We start from the raw sequence: 18,675 nt of genomic DNA on the forward strand, positions 1-18,675 counted from the left end.
TATATATATATATATATATATATATATATATATATGTATATGTATATGTATATGTATATATACTAGTAAAACTTTATAAATAAAACTTTTTAAATAAAATGCACATTTCATGGAATTAAATCGCTTTTTTATTTAAATGATATTGACATACAATCATATTCACACACCCATCGATATATAAACATCTAAATCGCGAATTTTACGAAGGAAAAGTTAAATTAATAGTAAGCAAAATGTAATGGCCCTTTGGGATATTTCCTGGTATATTTTGATTTAAATATTCTTTTTCGTCGCGACTTTCTTTTCTCTTTCGATTGAATGCATCGAATTAGAAGTGCTTTCCCGCCAAACATTTGCATGAATGAGAAATACGATTATTTACCGACGGTCCTTAAGGTAGAAATCTCTTACCAACCACATGTAAATAAAAATTTAATACTTCCGTACCGCAAAACGTGTATTAATGTTTGTATTTTAACTCTGTAAAACCATATTGGTACATTCATTTGGCAGAAAAGTACAAAGTGCGTAGTGTGAATAAGTACGAAATAAAGATCCTTTCGCGATTTCACGACATTCACTTTGCGTTTGCATCCGTATTCGTTGAATCGAAAGGAGATCTTTCGCCAACAGTGGAAATATGCAAGCGTCGGAGACATTCATGATTCTTTTCGAGAATCAGTTTTACCTGACTCGATCGCGGACCTATAATCGTGAGCAAAATAACAATAGCTTGTGAAAAAATGTAAGTACTCTACATTGTAAGTACGTTTTGTTGTGCGTAATGGAAAAGCTATGCAGATTATCAAATGAACGTAATATTATGCAGATTATCCAGGAAATCCAACTCTAAGAACGTACTGACGAATCAGACACGTCAGTCTTCTCCTTGCGAAAATATATGGGATTCGATCTCGCTGCAGTCGTAGAAACTGTCAATATTAAGGCCCTTAAGTGCGGAGCCGATTTTGCTGTGCTTTCCGTTCAAGCGGCGTCCACATATCTTCATACTAATATCTTTATACTTAATTATAACATTTATTTTTAAGCTTGATACCGTCAGTCCATAGGGACCGACGTCGCCTAAACGGAAAGTTCACTGTCGGTTCCTAGCAACCGACAACACCTTAACGGAAAGTTCACTGTCGGATAGATTTCCGCAGGAATCGACGCTTAACGTGTTAATAACTCTCTTTTATCGATAAAAGTGCCTCTCAATATGCTTATAAACCAATCAGGAGGATTATAAGTCGCATTCAGAGACACTCTTATCGATAAAAGAAAGTTTAGAATAAGTCAGTCTGTAATTAATAGTGAACAGAATGAGAGATAAAAGACGTCTATTGCAACATATACATAGATATATATGTACGCGTACAAATACATATATATGGAGTTTCGCAACTTATGTGCGAGTCAATATCTAACACTAAAATGCATAAAAATACATTTTCTTACACGCATTAATATAAAAATTTAATTTTTCCAGTTTGATTTGAAACTCGCTTAATGTTTGAAACTTTTTGTTGCTATAATATATAACCGAATGCTATGCTTTTTCTCTTCATACTATAACGTCGTACAATCGGTATAATTTCCGACATCCCGGCATTTCGCACGATTATAGGCGCGGTGACAATCGTCATAGAGAGCAGGATAAGCTATGGATGACATAGAATCTGTAATAATTTATGAAAGAAGTCTGTGATGTTTTGAGTCCTGTATTGCATGCGAACAATTGCTGATAACGTAAATATTCAGAGCGTTATAAAGCTCATATACTGCTATATATAGCATTAATACTTATTTAATGTATAAATTCTTTCTTTTATAATTATCAATAAATTATAAATCTATAAAATAAGATTCGTGTCTTTAATGAGCGTACTTAATAAGCCTCAAATGGTCATTTTCTCATAAATGTGGACATTCTAATACTTTTTCTCCCCAAAGGAAACATAAAATAAGGAATAACTGTTGGTTATAATTGAGATATTAGTGATTAATGTGATGAAATGCATGTATATATGTATATGTACGGCAAACGCGCTGAAAAATTGCAGTCTTCCGATTATCCTATCGTTATTTTGATATATCCAGTTATTGCGAGCAGTTATACGCATGGTTCGACGTAATTTCCCGGAAATAATCCAGTTATTCCGTCCATCACTCCTTCCCACCATCCGTCGTCATTTTTCTTTAGCACATAGATCACAGAACTTTCTTGGAAACTTAACTCGTCTTCCTTATCCGCGTAGTAGTCGTAAATAGCCACCACTGTAACGAAAATGTATTGTTACATAAACATGTGATTACTGTAAATACATTTAATACAATAAGATGCAAAGATAAATCCGCGATTTTACCTTTTTCAATGTAATTCTTTGGAACCCAACCGGGTAAATCCTCCTCATCTGGCACAATCGGCATTATAGCACCAGAGGACGGAGTCGGTCTGCCAAATTGTGGATGCTCCTCCTGTTCAGGAGGAGGTGGTGGCGGCAAAGGAGGACTACTCGCGCCACTACTACGGCTGATTTGATGCGATAATCTATGTGGTAGAGTATGATGTCCGCTATACTCCGTCATATCGCCGCTTAGTCCAACTAAGGGTGAAGGAGGTGCTGTGGTGGCAAGATACATATACATCCAATAGCAATATCATAAAAAAAAAGAAAACGTCACACATTTCTTACACATCTCTGCTACATGTATCTCCCAAGGAATTTTTTGTTTTTAATATTACGTCATTCTTATATTATCTTACTTATTACTTACGTGGCATACTATTATGTTGCTCTTGCACGTATCCAGCTGTGACGCTAGGCGGTGCCGGCGGCGGCGTCTGCGGGTGACTCTGCAGAGGATGCACCGTCCCCACTTGCGGCATAGTGCCGTGTTGACCGATGGTACCGGTATGCGCATTATGATTAGCGTTATGAGCCGTGTGGGACGTGTTGTGAGCATGCAACGGTAGTGTGCTGTATCCCGGGCCGCGATCTCGCCGGGGGTGGCCGAGCGGATAATTGGGCGCGTAATGACTAGGAACTTGGGGTGGGGCTACCGCTGGTGGAGTCCTATATTCGCGCGATCCTTTACTCAACGTTCCTATGCACAAAGAATTTGACGATTTATTTGCGGCACCTTCTCGATCTCCAAATGAGAGACAGATAGAAATATCGGATGGTGTAACACAGGTGGACAGAAGGTGTAACATTCAGAAGAAGCTGAAATAACAAAGAGACACATAATCGAAGAACAAGTGTATGTGCTCATGCAAGCGAGAGAAGCAGTAAATACCTTTGCATTAGCGAAATGACTTTAAATTTTTTATAACCGCAACTGAAAAAGTACACCTTTACAAGTTTGTGTAGCACTCGTACATTTCTTAGCGTTTAACAGGGTATCCCAGGATACTCCTGAGACACCCTGTACATACAGGATGTTTGATAACTTAAATCACAATTGGTATCTATTTTGATAATCCTTGTAGAGAATACTGCGAATAAGAAAATTGTACTTGTTCTTTGGTATCAACAAATACCAAGCATCCTGTATGTATTTTATCTTTACATGTATATGTGCATAATTCTTACCAGTTCTCACTGTTTGAGGCGGTGTGGGTGGTTTGGTGGTAGGAGCAGGTCCTACCATAGCAGCACCTAATCCTGAGCCTGTGGAAGTAGCACCTAAACTCTGAACACTGCCTTGACTACCTCCACGCTGCTTGCTGCGTGGGGTGCCACAGCTACGTACTCCATGGCCAATATCATCTAAAATTGTATAATCAATGCTCTTCCTGACATATTTGATTGGCTTCTCTGGATTTGCAGGTGCGATAATCTTGTACTGGCGAGTTGCTACTTTGTTAGCAGTCAACACACCAATCTCTCTCCTTGCAACCTTTTCCTTGTGTATCATAACGGTCTGAGCGATGTGATTCATCTGACTCTCCATTTCAGCAAGCTGAGATGTTTGCAAATCCAGCAATTGGAGAAAATTATAAGCCAAAGTATTTATCTGATATGCAACACTGGCTAAGGACTGAGTGGTATAATTTTTTGTTTCTTCCAGAGCAATTCTTTTGTTCTCAGCCTGAAAATAGTTTGCTTCGCAGTATTCTGCTACTCTTTCCAAGTTTGTGTGACTATCAGCCAGATTATTCCTTCCCTCTGGAATCTCATGACGTAAGAGAGCCGCCAATTCTGCCATGACTTCAGAATCACTGCCAACTCCTGTTGTCCCGCAGTAGGAACCAGATCCTTCTTATGCAAAGAAAAAAACGTTTATATTACACACAATAATTATGCCTAAAACAATGAAAACTCTATTATAATACTTTTCTAAGAAGAAGCACATAGTTGCAGAAGTAAAATATAAATTAAACGAGATAAAGGCAATCGCGTGTATTCAATAACACTCAATAACACGGTCGAATCACGCAATTATCTTTATAAAACTAGATCGTCTCAATTATTTTTTACCCGTGCGCAAAGCGACGTGTTAATTTCCGACGATTAGTGCACTCGCGTCTCTTCACTGAACGAAGGAAACAATCAGAGCGAAAAATTCGATTATGACATTAGGGGCGTCGTCTGAAGGGACACGGAAATCAAGATGGACACCACCAGCGAGGTGATGTTTCTGCTCACACGATCATGATTGACACAACGGCAAGACGACACGAGTGACGAACGACAACTAGGTAAAGAAACATAATAGAAAATCAACTAACGGTACTCAGCCATTATTGCAACTACCAGCTACTACAGCCTCATTAATTCATAATTACCGGAGCTCCCAAAATTTACACATAAAAAAAGAAACGGAAGCGTAAAAGTGACGTTGACACACGACAAGATACAACACAAGTTGCGCACGCGCGTACGACAAAGCTGAATCGTACAAATAGGTCCATATTCTGAATCCTCTTTTATCGATAAAAGTGCCTTAAATGTAGCCTCTCAGTCAATTAGATGGCTCCTAAGCCTCTTTTAGAGGCACTTTTATAGATAAAAGAGGATTCAGAATACAGGCCTTTGTCTTGTTCTTTTTAGCTGAACTAGTCTGAGCTGGTGCATACTGTAGTAAATTAAGCCAGCGGCACATGGTACTTGTTTTCGTGCTGGATTGCTTACTGGAATACTCTGTTTTGATTGGAAATTCATGCATTTCCATCCATTTTTTAAAATTTTCAGAATATTTCCATCCAACAAGCAAACCAGTACGATAACAAGCACCGTGTGCCGCTGGTTTTAGAGTGACACAAATTTATTTTGTTTCACTCTAACTTATTACACTAGTTTAGCAGTTCAGATAAAAAGAACAAACCTTTGACTATATAAAACCAGCGGCACACTGTGCTTGTTTGCTTGCTGTGCTGGATTGCTTGCTGGATGGAAATACACTGTTTTGATTGGTGCATTTCCATCTATCTTCAGAAATGTACCAATCAACAAGCAATCCAGCATGAAAACACGTACCGTATGCCGCTGGCTTAAGTATGGACTGCCAGTTGGCATTGGGCGCGTTCAGCGGAAAAAACGCTCAGTGATCAATCAGCAATTATTGGTTCTTACTGTTAGATCCCTAAATCTAGACCAATTACCTTGACGAATTACTCAACTGTTGTGCAACTGTTGAGTTCGCTGAACGCACCCATTCTCCCGCTGTAATCAACATGAAGAGCGTCTCCAGGGCTAAGTGGCGAATCCCAGTATTTCAATGATATATTATGAACTCACGTAGCAAACCTATATACTTTTATCAGTTCAATGCTTAATATTCGTTAATTTTTACATACATGTCAAAGAACTGGACATATTAAAGAACCACAAATATATATTAATTAAATTAATAATAACATTTTATTTTCAAGTAAAATTATTTTATAAAAGTAAATCCATTATAATGCTAAACAAACAGATTTTTTTAGACACAAGTTAACGAAAGTCGTAATTTTTAGCGGACAATAATATTATATAATTATAATTACACAAATATTGCATAATTAAATTCAATAATATATATATATATATATATATATATATATATATTTATACACTTATTGTTGTCTTTATTTCACTATGTGTGTTAAGTTTATACATACATATTTTATTTATACTGCAAGTAGTTCTGCACTTTATCAAACGTGATAAACAGCGCGGCATATATCATATTCTATCTCTCTCTTGCTTCCTGTTTTACCATCAAAATCTTCATGTTTTTGATATTTAACCCTCGGGGGCACGCCTAATGTTGATTACATAGCGAAGCATTGGGCGCATTCAGTAGAAAAAGCGGTCAGTGAGCAATCAACGATTATTGGTTCTTGCTATTAGATCCCTAAATCTAGGCCAATTACATTGACAAATTACTCAACTGTTGTGCAACTGTTGAGTCTGCTGAATGCAGCCATTATAAGAATAGGAAAAGTGGAAGTAACGCTCTATGCCAATGCCAGGCAACAGGCAATAGGAATAGGCATTAGCCAATAGGAACAGGAAATAGAAATAATTGACCAATCCGAATTCCTATTCCCTGTTCCTATTGCCTGTTGACTGGCATTGTGCATAGAACGTAAAGGCCTTTGCAGAATGTCAGGCAACAGGCAATAGGAATAGACATTAGCCAATAGGAAAAGGGAATAGAAATAATTGACCAATCCGAATTCCTATTTCTTGTTCCTATTGCCTGTTGCCTGGCATTCTGCAAAGATCTTAACTGGTAGTCCATACTTATATAGTCTAATAGCATGTTCAACTGGCCCTAGATTATTCAGTCTACGTTTATTAGTCGAACAAGTACTTACAAGCTTTATAATTGGCTAGTATAGACATATAACGTCATTAATCGCTCTCGGAGCGATTAACCCAGGGCCAATCGAACACGCTAAAAAGTATAGACATCTGTGAGTATACGTGACATGAGCTGCACATTTTCAGTACTGGCAATGAATTTCAGAACGCAGCCAGTATAAAATGCTAGGGATCACTTCTTGCAGCAGCAATCACTTCTCGTATAGGTATTTCTCGTTTCGTTGACCGTCAGTAACCCAACCATCGGTAGATTGTTTATAAAAAATTTACACTGGCTGCATTCAGAAGACTCAACGATTGCACAACAGTTGAGTAATTCGTCAATGTAATTGGTCTAAATTTAGGGATCTAACAGTAAGAATCAATAATCGTTAAATGCTCATTGAGGCCCGCAGATTGGTTGCTTCTGTGACGCCCTCTCTATTCCGCACTCTTATTCATCATATAATTTCACCCTTAAGCCCATCTACAATTGCGTAAGCGTAGCGTGATCGTAAGAGTCAACCAATCCAAATGTTTTATTTACTGATTGCTTTATTCTGATTGGTTGTCGTAATCACATACAACCACTTACAACCACGTTCACGCAATTATAGAATGGGCTTTAAGCTTATAGAGTTAAACGGATTATTCGCGAGTGTACGCGTTATATCTGAATAATCCAGTGAACTCAACCTATACTGGAATGCTTACTGGATTAGGCGACATTTTCCCGAAAAGTGGAGAGGATAATGTTGGTACCAAAGAAAATCTCTATACGATATAATTTAAAGATTCTGTTCTTTGTAACTGCACTGCTGAACTAATGCAAAAGACAGATCTTTAAATTATATCGTGTAGAGATTTCTCTTGGTACCAACATTATTCCCTCCACTTTTCGGGAAACTGTCGCCTAACCTGTTTACTGCAATACTTAGAAATCAGAGATGAAAAGAAATAGGTTGCTGAAAGCACCGCTTCTTTCTCTGTCTAGTAATTTTTGATTGGGTGAAAATTTCTATGTTCTTTTCTGCTTAAATTATCCTTCACAGAAATATTTTTTTCTATTTTGACTGCGTTCTAAAATTTACTACCAATACTGGAAACCTATAGTTTATGTTACGTATATTATAAATTTTCAGTACTGACAGTAAATTTCGGAATGCAGCCTTTATAAAGAGGTTATGAATATCGTCTCTACATCCAAACCGCTCAAGCCGATGTTTTCAGATCGAATAGTATACAATAGAAATAGAGAAAACGAGGTTTGTTCTTTTTCGAAGCACGAAAACTGCACTAGAACTGTATTGAACTGAAGTAGGACAGACCGGGGCAAACAAGTACAACACTGGTACACATCAGTGCAGAAGATACTGCTGAACTGGCTGCACTAGCTCAAGGCCTAGAGCAGCCAGTGCAGTGAACTGACTATTGCACTGACCGCTGTTGCCCTTCGAAAAAGAACAGCGATGTCGACGTCATTTCCACTAAAAAGGAACGCTTTGGTGTACACTCCTTGCACTAGTGCACAATAATTCAGAAAGTTCTTTGAACTAACCTAAAGCCCGTATCAGACTACAGATTAAGATTGATATTGAATTGAAAATTGGCCAATCAAAGCAAAGTTCATCAAACTTGAGCTTAGTGAATTTTGTTCTGATTGGCTAAATTTCAATTCAATCTCAATCTTAATCCGTAGTCTGATACGAGCTTAAGGGACTTTGAGAGACTGACAGCTGTACCATTTGGTACAGTAACATTGTTTCTCTCTGTAGTCGCCGTGCGCTCGAGATCGCGCCAGAGATGTCGTTTCCGAACGGCATCTCTGAGCGTTATCTAGGAAGAGAAGAGTATCGTGAGCATGAAGCGTCAGGTAGCTCAGTGGTTTAGAGCAGTCGCCCGGCAAGCGAAAGACCCGGGTTCGAGTCCCGGCCTAGCAAAACCGCACTCTCGATATTTTTTTCTTTCTGGAGCGAAAAGATACGCAGATCTCGAACGCACGGCGTCCCTCCGCCACCTAGTGTGTCCTCCTCCTTCTCCTAAACCTAAGGTTTGTTCTTTTCAACTGAACTAGTGCTGCACTAGAACTGTACTGGTTCGGAACTGGAACTGGCGAGTACAGCAAAAGTTCATAGATTCAGACATGCCAGATAGGATGGAAAAGAACGCCATAGTGCAGGAAACAACATGGCGCAACACATAATTTTAGATGTAAATAATTCTTTAGATGAAGAATTTACTGTACTTGCGTTAATGTATGTATCTCAATTGCCCGCAGAACCTATTTGAGATGTTGCCATCTTCATTCCTTTTAATTTCTTCAATATTCATCTCTTCTATCTTCATAGATCTGTTCTTTTCACCTTAACTACTTGCACTGGTATAGTAACTTTTACCCTTGCAATGCACTGCACTGCTAGCACTAGCTCCAGACGGGTGGGACCCGATTGACCACGATACGATTGGACACAGATTGTAATGATTGGTTCGACCTAGTAATTCACTAAATAATTCTTTTCATCGGTTGGTTGTGTCCAATCGTACCGTGGTCAATCGGGACGTTCCCACTCCAGACTCAGTGCAAGCAGTTCAGTGAACTGTTGCACTAAGTTCTGCTGCACCGTTGGAAAGAACAGTAACCTCTGGCTGTTTACGATAATTCGAGTTGGATTAAGTACGAGTTAGTTTCACTAGGGCCGAGAAATATGATAGGCACAAGCATCTAGTATTTTCAAGATTTATGACAACTCAATGCTGTCCGATAAATCGAGTAGAGTAGAGTAGAGTTAGGGTAGTATAGCGGATAGTATATGTATAAGAATTAACAGTATCAGATAACATAGTTTCGTAAAATATGTAACAATAATATTACAAAACAATTATTTATTATATTTTAGAAAAATTAGAAGCACTAAATTAAATTATGAAAATGATATTAATTTAATGTATTTGTGAAATATTCAATAATAATAGGTTAGAATAATTGTTTTCTACTTTTGGATATTTCACAAATACATGATACCTTTTCATAATTTAATTTAGTGCTTCTAATTTTTCTAAAATGCAACAACTCATTGTTTAGTAATATTATTGTTATATATTTTACGAAACTATGTTACCTGATACTGTTAATTTTTATACATATACTATCCACTATGTTACCCTAACTCTACTCTACTCTACTCTACTCGATTTATCGGACAGCATTGAGTTGTCATGAATCATGAAAATACTAGATGCTTGTGACTATCATATTTTTCAGCCCTAGTGAAACTAATTCGTACTAACTCCAACTCGAATTATCGTAAACACCCTCTGACATCACTTCTGCTAGATAGAACGCACCAGTGCACACTTTTTGAACTAGTGCAAGAAGTTCAGCTGGAAAGAACAAACCTCTAATAGGTTTGTCGAGTTGCTTGTACTTTTCACACTTTTACATCTAATGCCCGTTGCATACTAGTGCACTCCAAACAACACAAATTTTCAAAAATACATTCTGAAGATGTTTTCAGGACGGAGGGACGTCATCAGAATATTCTTAGGACGTCCTTCGAAAATGTGAATTGTCTGAAAATAGCTAATATCCAATAAGTTTATTCACATTAATTGAATTTTTTACACTTTCACACTTAGTGCACATTAATTCTTTAGAGGTTCTAAAAATGGCGTCATGTTTTTCGTTCGTGTTACGAGTGTAAATGCAATTCTAATACACTTTTCATTCTTGCTTGCAAGTGTAAAAAGTGTATCAAAATTGCAATTACACTCGTAACACGAACGGAATTCATGACGTCATTTTTAGAACCTCTAATGGCTCCTGCACACAGGACGCAGTAATGCTTGACGCGCGGCAGAAGTTCGCGCGACAGCCAATCAATATGCTGCTTTCCGTAATAACCTTCTAGCTCTTACGGAAAAACAACATATTGATTGGCTGTCGCGTGAACTTCTGCCGCGCGGCAAGCATTACCGCGTCCTGTGTGCAGGAGCCATAAAGAATTAATGTGCACTAAGTGTGAAAGTGTAAAAAGTTCAATTAATGCGAATAAACTTATTGGATATTAGTTATTTTCAGACAGCTCACATTTTCAAAGGACGTCCTAAAAATATTCTGATGACATCCCTCTGTCCTAAAAGCGTCTTCAGAACGTATTTTGGAAAATTTGTATTGTATGAGGTGCACTAGTGTGCAAAGGGCATTAGATGTAAAAGTGTGAATAGTACAAGCAACTCGAACAAATCTTATGTCTCTGTTTTCCCTTTCACTCGGCCCGTTTCTTCCCATTTGACTAAGCATCCCAGTATGTATATAGTTCACTGGAGTAATCAAATTGAGAAGGTAATTTATTATTCTTTAAATCAGCCAAATAGCACAAGATATTTCAGTGTCATGAATGGGTGCTTTCCATTTAATAGCATAAGTTGATTAAGCATCATTCTGTTTTTGTTCCATATTCAATGAGTAACTAAGGTTGCTTTCCAACAAGAGACACAAGTCGACACAAGAATCATCCTATCTTTGTTATTCACTAAATGTGGAACAAAGATAGAATGATGTTTGTGTCGACTTGTGTCTCTTGTTGGAAAGCAATCTATGATAGGATGATGCTTGTGTCGACTGCTTGTGTTATTAAATGGAAAGCACGCAAAATTTATTCAAGATGCCTAAAGAATAGTTGCATTCAACAGAAAAAGCAGCTTTGCGATCATAATGGTTGCGTTCTTTTATTCGCAACAGCTGATGTCATGTTATCCTTTGATTTTACCGAATGTTAAACAAGGATAGAATGACATCGGCTGCATCTGTTGCAAATAAAAGAACACAGCCAATGGGTCTTCTACAATAAGTCATTAGTCATAAGTCGCAAGCAAATTGAACAGACGATTATTTTTAAAAATAATTATTGTAGAAGGCTCATAAGATCTTTTGCTGAACTACACTTAGCGGTTTTTTTTTATCATGTATAAGTGTCGAACGTATTAAAAATATACAAGAAAGAATGACGTGTGCTCAGTAAACATGTTAGAAAAACATGACCCGCTAGTGTCAGTAAAAAATAGATATCTTATAATAGTTGTAAAATTGCTAGCAGCGCAACATAAAATGTTTAAGTTGTTTTTTCTGTTGAATGTAATCAGCATCTTGTGCTGTTTGAAACATTCAATATCTAAAGTATACAAATAATAAAATTACATGTTTTGTCCAAAGCAGGTTAGAGAAAGAAAAATACTTTTCTCTCTCTCTATAAAAGCCCGCAAATGTTTGCGCATGCCTGACCTAACTATACAGTAGAACATTCTAACTGGTGTATGAGATTATACGCGAGACGTTGGCTGTGTTCCGTACATGCATATATTTTCTATTTTGCGTATATTTTCTACAGTATACGTGACATAACTATAGATATATGCGTATTACGGAATGCGATCGTTGTATGATTTAGCTAAAATTCGTTTAGCACTGATAAACGAATCATATTGTTTTATTTAACACTTCGAAGCAATGTCGAACGAATCCTGCCCTAAGAGACTACATGTTGTGAAATTGACATTATTTATTTAAAGTACTTCTCTAATTATAACAATTGTATTTTTCCGGTCTTCTGTACAATATGATACACTTTCCTTTTTATTATAATATAAACTTTTGGGATTTCAAAACATCTTTTTAGAGAAAAATTTTACTCAATATTCTACAGTATATGCAATGTAAAACTAATATTATATAAACATATTGAATAAAATTTAGGATATTGAATAAAATTTTCTTCGAAAAGTATTCTAGAACTCTAGCACTTAGAACTTTAAAGTTAAATTGCGAAATTAACGACGCAATAAAATAACTGATAATATTGTGCAATACGTTTTCTGATATACCCATGTTTATAAATATGAACTTTCAGCGAAAGAATAATAATAATATATCTGATACTCTGACGCGCAATTCGATATCGAGGTCTCAGCTATAATTGACGGTTTTAACTATGTTTGAGATCAAAGTAATGATTATATGTTTTGATGTCTCGTCACAGTTTTTGTAGCGTCTTTGTACATATACTATTATTTCCACTTACATAATTGCATGGTCATTAGTTCTTACGTAACATCGACCAAGAAAGGAAATAAGTATCAAATGTTTCTTTCAATATGTCAACAAGTGATTATATGCTTGTAAATCAAAATAAATAGCATGATAATGTTAATGCTGAATGAAGTAGACGACTCTTGAGTGCAAACAAAGCTGACGTAACATTAAAATATTAATAAAATATAAGACAATAATATAACAAAGTTTATGGAACTAAGAAATATATTCGCTCAATTATTTTCTATTCTTCGAGCTAATGATCACCAATAAGTCCAATGCTAATTTATCTAGAGTATATAAATGTTACACAGTTTATCTTTGCAAAGTGTTATTGATGCATGAAATGTTGAAAAAGCTGTCAGAATGATATCTAGTAACATTTTTATACTTATATTTACATTTCCATTACTGTGTACAACGCAATTTCTATTATCGCAATATATTATTCATAAAACCTGTTGTTTTCCATTTGCTTTGTTCTTTTTTTACGAACTTTTAATAATGATCTTCTTTTTTTATCTAGGATTAGGGATCTCTTTGGCCAATTGTGCGCCAGCGTATTAGCGAGATTCTGGGAGCCCTAGCTACATGTCTGAATGTATCGAATGCAGTGACGTATCAATCGCGAAGTCGCGAGATTATGCGAGATATCGTTCGTAAATTAGAAACTCGTACTCACGATTATATTGTAAATACATCATGCTTTCTGAACTGTTGCGGGCGCTGCCGTGCGTTGTCATGTATATAACTATTTTACGAGAGATACGGATTTCGTTGCATCCCCTGCGTAATAATTCGGTCGCGATTTAATTCTTTAGCGTGGATGCGCAGCTTTTCCGCGTTACGTCGGATCGCACGTATATATCACAGTCGTCGCCGTTGCCAACACCACCATCGCAAACTATTATCAAGAAGCCGGCCCGATTCGGTGAGCACAATTTTCCTATATAAATACTGCGTATAAGACGTCAGAGACGTGCGTCAATACTTAACATTACCGGGAAAATGTCGCTCGCGGTAAATGCAGCGATAATTTAATGGGATTTAACGTAATTTGAATAAAAGAAAGCTACAGTATTCTGTCACAATTTATCGTTATAGTTTTTACATTTTTTTTATCCCGAGGTTATTTGATAAATGTAATCAAATGTTACCACAGTACAACTACTGTCATAGGTCACGGACTGAGGAAGAAGCATTTTATATGTCGTGATAAACCCATAGTTCTGAGTCGCAACATTGATGAACTTGTGTATTCGTTACACTCGTGATTATTTGTAAGTCAACAAATAGGATTAGAGAGGCAATTAGAGAGTACACAAACTCAAAAGTTAGTGAAAAGTTTGGCTTTGCAACAAAATCATGTACTCTGAATAACTGGGATGATTACATGTTCAGAAAAATGATTGATGAAATGATTTTGACTGGAGAAAAAATCTAGAGAACAGACAAGAGGCAGACAAACAGATCTACAGAAAGGTGTTGCCTTGTTGGTTTCTTGGTCTCTGAATAATACACCAAAATGGATGATCTGCTGAAGGAGTTAGAGACCCTGAGGATTAATGACAACTTTAGCGATCAGAATTCATGGAAGCCATGTATAGATCTGATTCAGAGAAGTTTTGTACCACCAAAATTTATGGATGAAGTTCGTCCCTGTGAGGAAAAGGACTTTAGGGAATACAGGCTAGTCATAGAAAAGAAATTGAATAATGTTAGATTTATGTTGCAACATATCCTCAACAATTGTAAACAACATCTGCCACTGAATGACAATAGTATGGCAATAACAAAGACATTCAGTATGAATCTACTGTTGCTTATCGGTGAGCACAGTGAGAAAAATATCTGGAATACAGCAGAATGTGTCAACATTTCTAAGGAATTAAGTGCCAACTTTTGCCATCTATGGGCATGTCAAAGTATTTCCACATTTTTCTCGGTGCATGAAAATTTTAATAAGTTATTATTAATGTTAAGACCTAAGTTATTAAAGATGAGCTGGAAGGTTTATCCAGCAGCTATTACATGCTATAAATGGATGGTCCATCAAGTAGAAGTAAGTCTACTTTTTCTAGATATAGAATTTTATAATTCACACTTTTATAACTTGTTAAAATATATGTTCATTCTATATCCTCCTTTTGCAGAAACCTTTATTGTTTAATTATATTAGGGATGTGCTACCTACCACATTGATCCTCATAGATGACTATGTACCCGACAATATATTAATTGGATTGCAATGTCTACATTTGATTATACAACATTCCCATATGGTAATTGTTGACAAAAATTTATTTGTTATATAGAGTGTTTCAGAAATAGGTGGAAACTTTAAGAGCATATTCTACTCACTGTAAGAATGAAAAATATCATATAAATATGGTTGCAGAAGCACTTTCTTTTCAAGTTATAAATATTTAATTTACAACAGACATGTTTTGCATCAACGTGCCATGTATTATCCTTTATTCATCTTCTATTACAAGTAAATAAGTCAGATGAGTCCATTTAAAATTGGAATCAGTCCTCATTTAAACGTTTATAAGTTAAGATAGTGTCAAAATGACAATTCTAACACAGGCTTATTCTAACTTATTCTAACACAGAATAGACAGATATCCACTATATGGGAAAAGTAATGGAAACTATAGGAAAACTCAACGTCTCTATCGATAAATTTTTCCTCAAAGACAATGTGCTGCTAAAAATAATTTTATTTTCCATCATCCATCATTGACTCAGGCAAACAGTCCTCTTTATTAAATACTATACTTCAGTACAGTTTATCAAAGATAAAACAGAAATATTCGAACCCTTGCAATTAAAGAGCAACTGACAAGTCGAAGAAAATGTTTTTTTGACAACTATGTGAAGGATTTTTTTTGTATCCATATCACATACAGTGAGTATAAAGTCTCTTACCAGCAAATTATCCATCATGAGTAATATTTGCTCAGTAGTACTTGCGATAGTTTTTAAGTTTTGAAATGTCGGTACTTTTCACAAATTTTCATGATTTTCGCAGGATACTATAAATTATCATAAAAAAAAATCATCAATGATCGTATGAAAATCTGCAAAGTATTACTGAATCTCGGTATCAGCATAAATTTTCATGCAATATATAGGTTGATATTGAAGATTTCCTTGTTAAACCAGTTTTTCCCATCTATACTTAAGGCTCCTGTACTGGGATTCTGTAACTCGTTATTGGAGTTAACGACAGTTTCGTTATCGTTGCGCAGTTTTTCTACGGTATACAAAAGCTGCGCAACGATAACAAAACTGTCGTTAACTCCAATAACGAGTTACAGAATCCCAGTACTGGCCTCTCGCATTGTCTATCTCTTTTTAATGACGTCAGAAGCGAGAAAATGTATGCTAAAAATTCTTGCGAAATACGTTAAAATAAAAATATATATCCATAAAGTAACACTTACAATCGATTAAACAAATTTGTAAGATATTCCGTGCACTCTCCTTTTGCTCTAACAATCAATAATTTGTCGTAAATTAACGTGACATACAATTCATTTTCTTAACATATTTCTTCGCTTATTTCTATTCAGATTAATTTACAATAAATTATTGATTATTAGAGCAAAAGGGAAGTGCACGGAATATCTTACAAATTTGTTTATTAAATCGATTGCAAGTGTTACTTTATGAATATATATTTTTATTTCAATATATTTCGCAAGAATTTTTAGCATGCATTTTCTCGCTTCTGACTTCATTAAAAAGAGATAAGCAATGCGAGGGGCCAGGAGCCTTAATAGTATAATAATTACAGGCTATTCTTGGAAACAACTTCCTGTATTATTAGAAAAAGTTACACTACAAATATGTCATCAAATATGATTCATGCAGAGCTCCAGCATATTTTAATCATATTGCTCGAGAGTTTCTGAATAATAATTGTACCAATAGGTGGATTGGCAGAAGAGGATATATTTGCTTAATCTGCACGATTTAAACCTGTTGGATTTTTATTTATGGGGATATCTTAAGACTCTCGTTTATGATACTCTTGTTGCTACTGTGAAAGTACTCTGAAATCGTATTATTGCTTCATATAACAGAATATAAAATACTTCGGGAATTTTTGAACGTCTACGAAAAAAAAAATACATGAGACATCGATGCGAGGCACGCATTGATGTGCGGAAAGAAATTATTTCCAACAATTTCTTGAAACGTTCCAAAGTCTTGTAAATAAAGAGTGAAATGTACTAGTCTGTTGTAAATGAAAAATGTTTATTACTTGGAAAAAAAGTGATTCTGGACTTATGTTTATATGATCTTTTTTATCCTTACAGCAGAATATGCTCTTAAAATTTGGTCATCTACTTCTGAAATATCCTGTACAACAACCTAGTATAATGATAAATATTGTTTATTATAGAAATCCACATATATTCATTTGTAAAAATGTTTTAGAAACACGGATTTCTATCTAGCGGCCATGTTCAAGTGATTTATCACTCCTTGAAGCCTTTAACCTATCGAAAAGAAGTGAAATACATTATTCTCTTATATACTTGCTTAGCTAATCTTCTACCTACTATCGAATATTGGAGTCACACACCGGACTGGGTGTTTGAGGTGAGTTTGTAAACCGCAGTTTACATTTGTATAATCGCAATGTAAATTTCAGATCTGATCGCAACTTTGTATCTACTTTTACAGTGGACAAAACGCGATGAAATTCTCTCTGATTTAATAGACAACATGGCATTTGAGCAGAATATCGAATTGCGACATGCATACATGTGCAGTTTACCTCAATTTCTCACCAACATCGGCTGTGGCAAATGGTGTGAAGCGCTTACGCGAATACTCGTCGAATATTGCGAGCATCACACCGACTTAAGAACGTTGAAAGCAACATTGGAGGTAAGATTTTTACTTTGAAGTAAAGTGCTTCTAATGATGTATTTATGCTCATTAATCATGTTAATTGCCGTGCAATTCACCTCTATTATTATTTTTTCAAAGAAATCAATAAAACGAAGCATCATTATCATAATAATATGTCTATTTATATGAACGCAAAACAAGTTATGCAACTTAAAACGTTTGTTTTTTTCCATTTATTTAGACCGCCAAAGCATTCCTTATGATATTCCATCTGCGAATAGCAGCGCATTGCGTGGACCTTTACACCGCGTTTCTGAAACTGCATTTCGATTTAACGGAAACGCCGGTGTTCGATCGAGAGATTATGCAGAATTTAGAGGATTGCATCTGTTTGTTGTATGAACGATCGCAAAACGTAGGCCGTGCAGTTCTGAATGACGATCGAATGCGACAAATATTCAGTAGCACCATGCCACTTGGAATTCATGGCGATATCACGTACTTCGAATAATTTGTGAGACCAGTGTGTGCGCATCGGAATTGTATATATAATATATTCTAATATGCGAATGTGTTTACACACACACACACACACACACACACACACATACATTATTCTTGTGTAAACTCGTAAACGTTCTCGTATAGAGAAGTGAAATGCAATGTAATATTTAGATATTTTATTTGCGATGTAAGATCGTCGATATAATTGTCTGTATCTGTAAAATAAACAATTTTTTCGTTAGAACATATTTCTTCTTTTAAACATCCTTCACTAAACTTATAATTACATGTGCAGATAACTTTATGTTGTTGCCTTTAAAGTAACATTTTTTTAATATAAAACTTTAGAAATTTCAAGAAATATGGCGTTTTAGAAATTTGTATTATCTTGCATATACAAAAACACGTAAAATTTTA

At 35.8% G+C, this 18,675-nt stretch overlaps 2 protein-coding genes across 10 annotated transcripts; one reads left to right on the plus strand and one right to left on the minus strand.

The window, feature by feature from the left end:
* Positions 1-1,323: 1,323 nt before the first annotated feature.
* On the minus strand, positions 1,324-13,711 carry LOC116850516 (abl interactor 2). Of its 8 annotated transcripts, none has more exons than XM_032828889.1 (5): positions 13,568-13,711; positions 3,597-4,262; positions 2,779-3,108; positions 2,367-2,624; positions 1,324-2,277 (listed from the first exon to the last, which is right to left on the minus strand). In XM_032828889.1, the coding sequence occupies exons 1-5, from the start codon at positions 13,626-13,628 to the stop codon at positions 2,114-2,116; spliced, it is 1,479 nt and encodes a 492-aa protein (XP_032684780.1). In that variant the 5' UTR covers positions 13,629-13,711; the 3' UTR covers positions 1,324-2,113. The 8 variants fall into 8 exon arrangements, with proteins under 8 accessions (XP_032684780.1, XP_032684781.1, XP_032684779.1 ...); XM_032828890.1 differs by having other exon boundaries at positions 2,367-2,606; positions 3,597-4,265; positions 13,568-13,708; XM_032828888.1 differs by having other exon boundaries at positions 3,597-4,265; positions 13,568-13,708.
* LOC116850517 (TELO2-interacting protein 2-like) lies at positions 13,665-18,502 on the plus strand. 2 transcript variants are annotated; one of them, XM_032828897.1, is made up of 6 exons: positions 13,665-13,816; positions 14,065-14,947; positions 15,039-15,167; positions 17,335-17,499; positions 17,584-17,790; positions 17,996-18,502. In XM_032828897.1, exons 2-6 carry the CDS (start codon positions 14,411-14,413, stop codon positions 18,263-18,265), a joined length of 1,308 nt encoding a protein of 435 aa, XP_032684788.1. In that variant the 5' UTR covers positions 13,665-13,816; positions 14,065-14,410; the 3' UTR covers positions 18,266-18,502. The 2 variants fall into 2 exon arrangements, with proteins under 2 accessions (XP_032684788.1, XP_032684789.1); XM_032828898.1 differs by having other exon boundaries at positions 13,671-13,816; positions 14,048-14,947; positions 17,996-18,265.
* The last annotated feature ends 173 nt before the right edge of the window (positions 18,503-18,675 follow it).

This window comes from Odontomachus brunneus, unplaced genomic scaffold (assembly GCF_010583005.1).
Source record: "Odontomachus brunneus isolate Ranch 3 - 2012 unplaced genomic scaffold, Obru_v1 Obru_scaffold_148, whole genome shotgun sequence".
NCBI classification, from domain to species: domain Eukaryota; kingdom Metazoa; phylum Arthropoda; class Insecta; order Hymenoptera; family Formicidae; genus Odontomachus; species Odontomachus brunneus.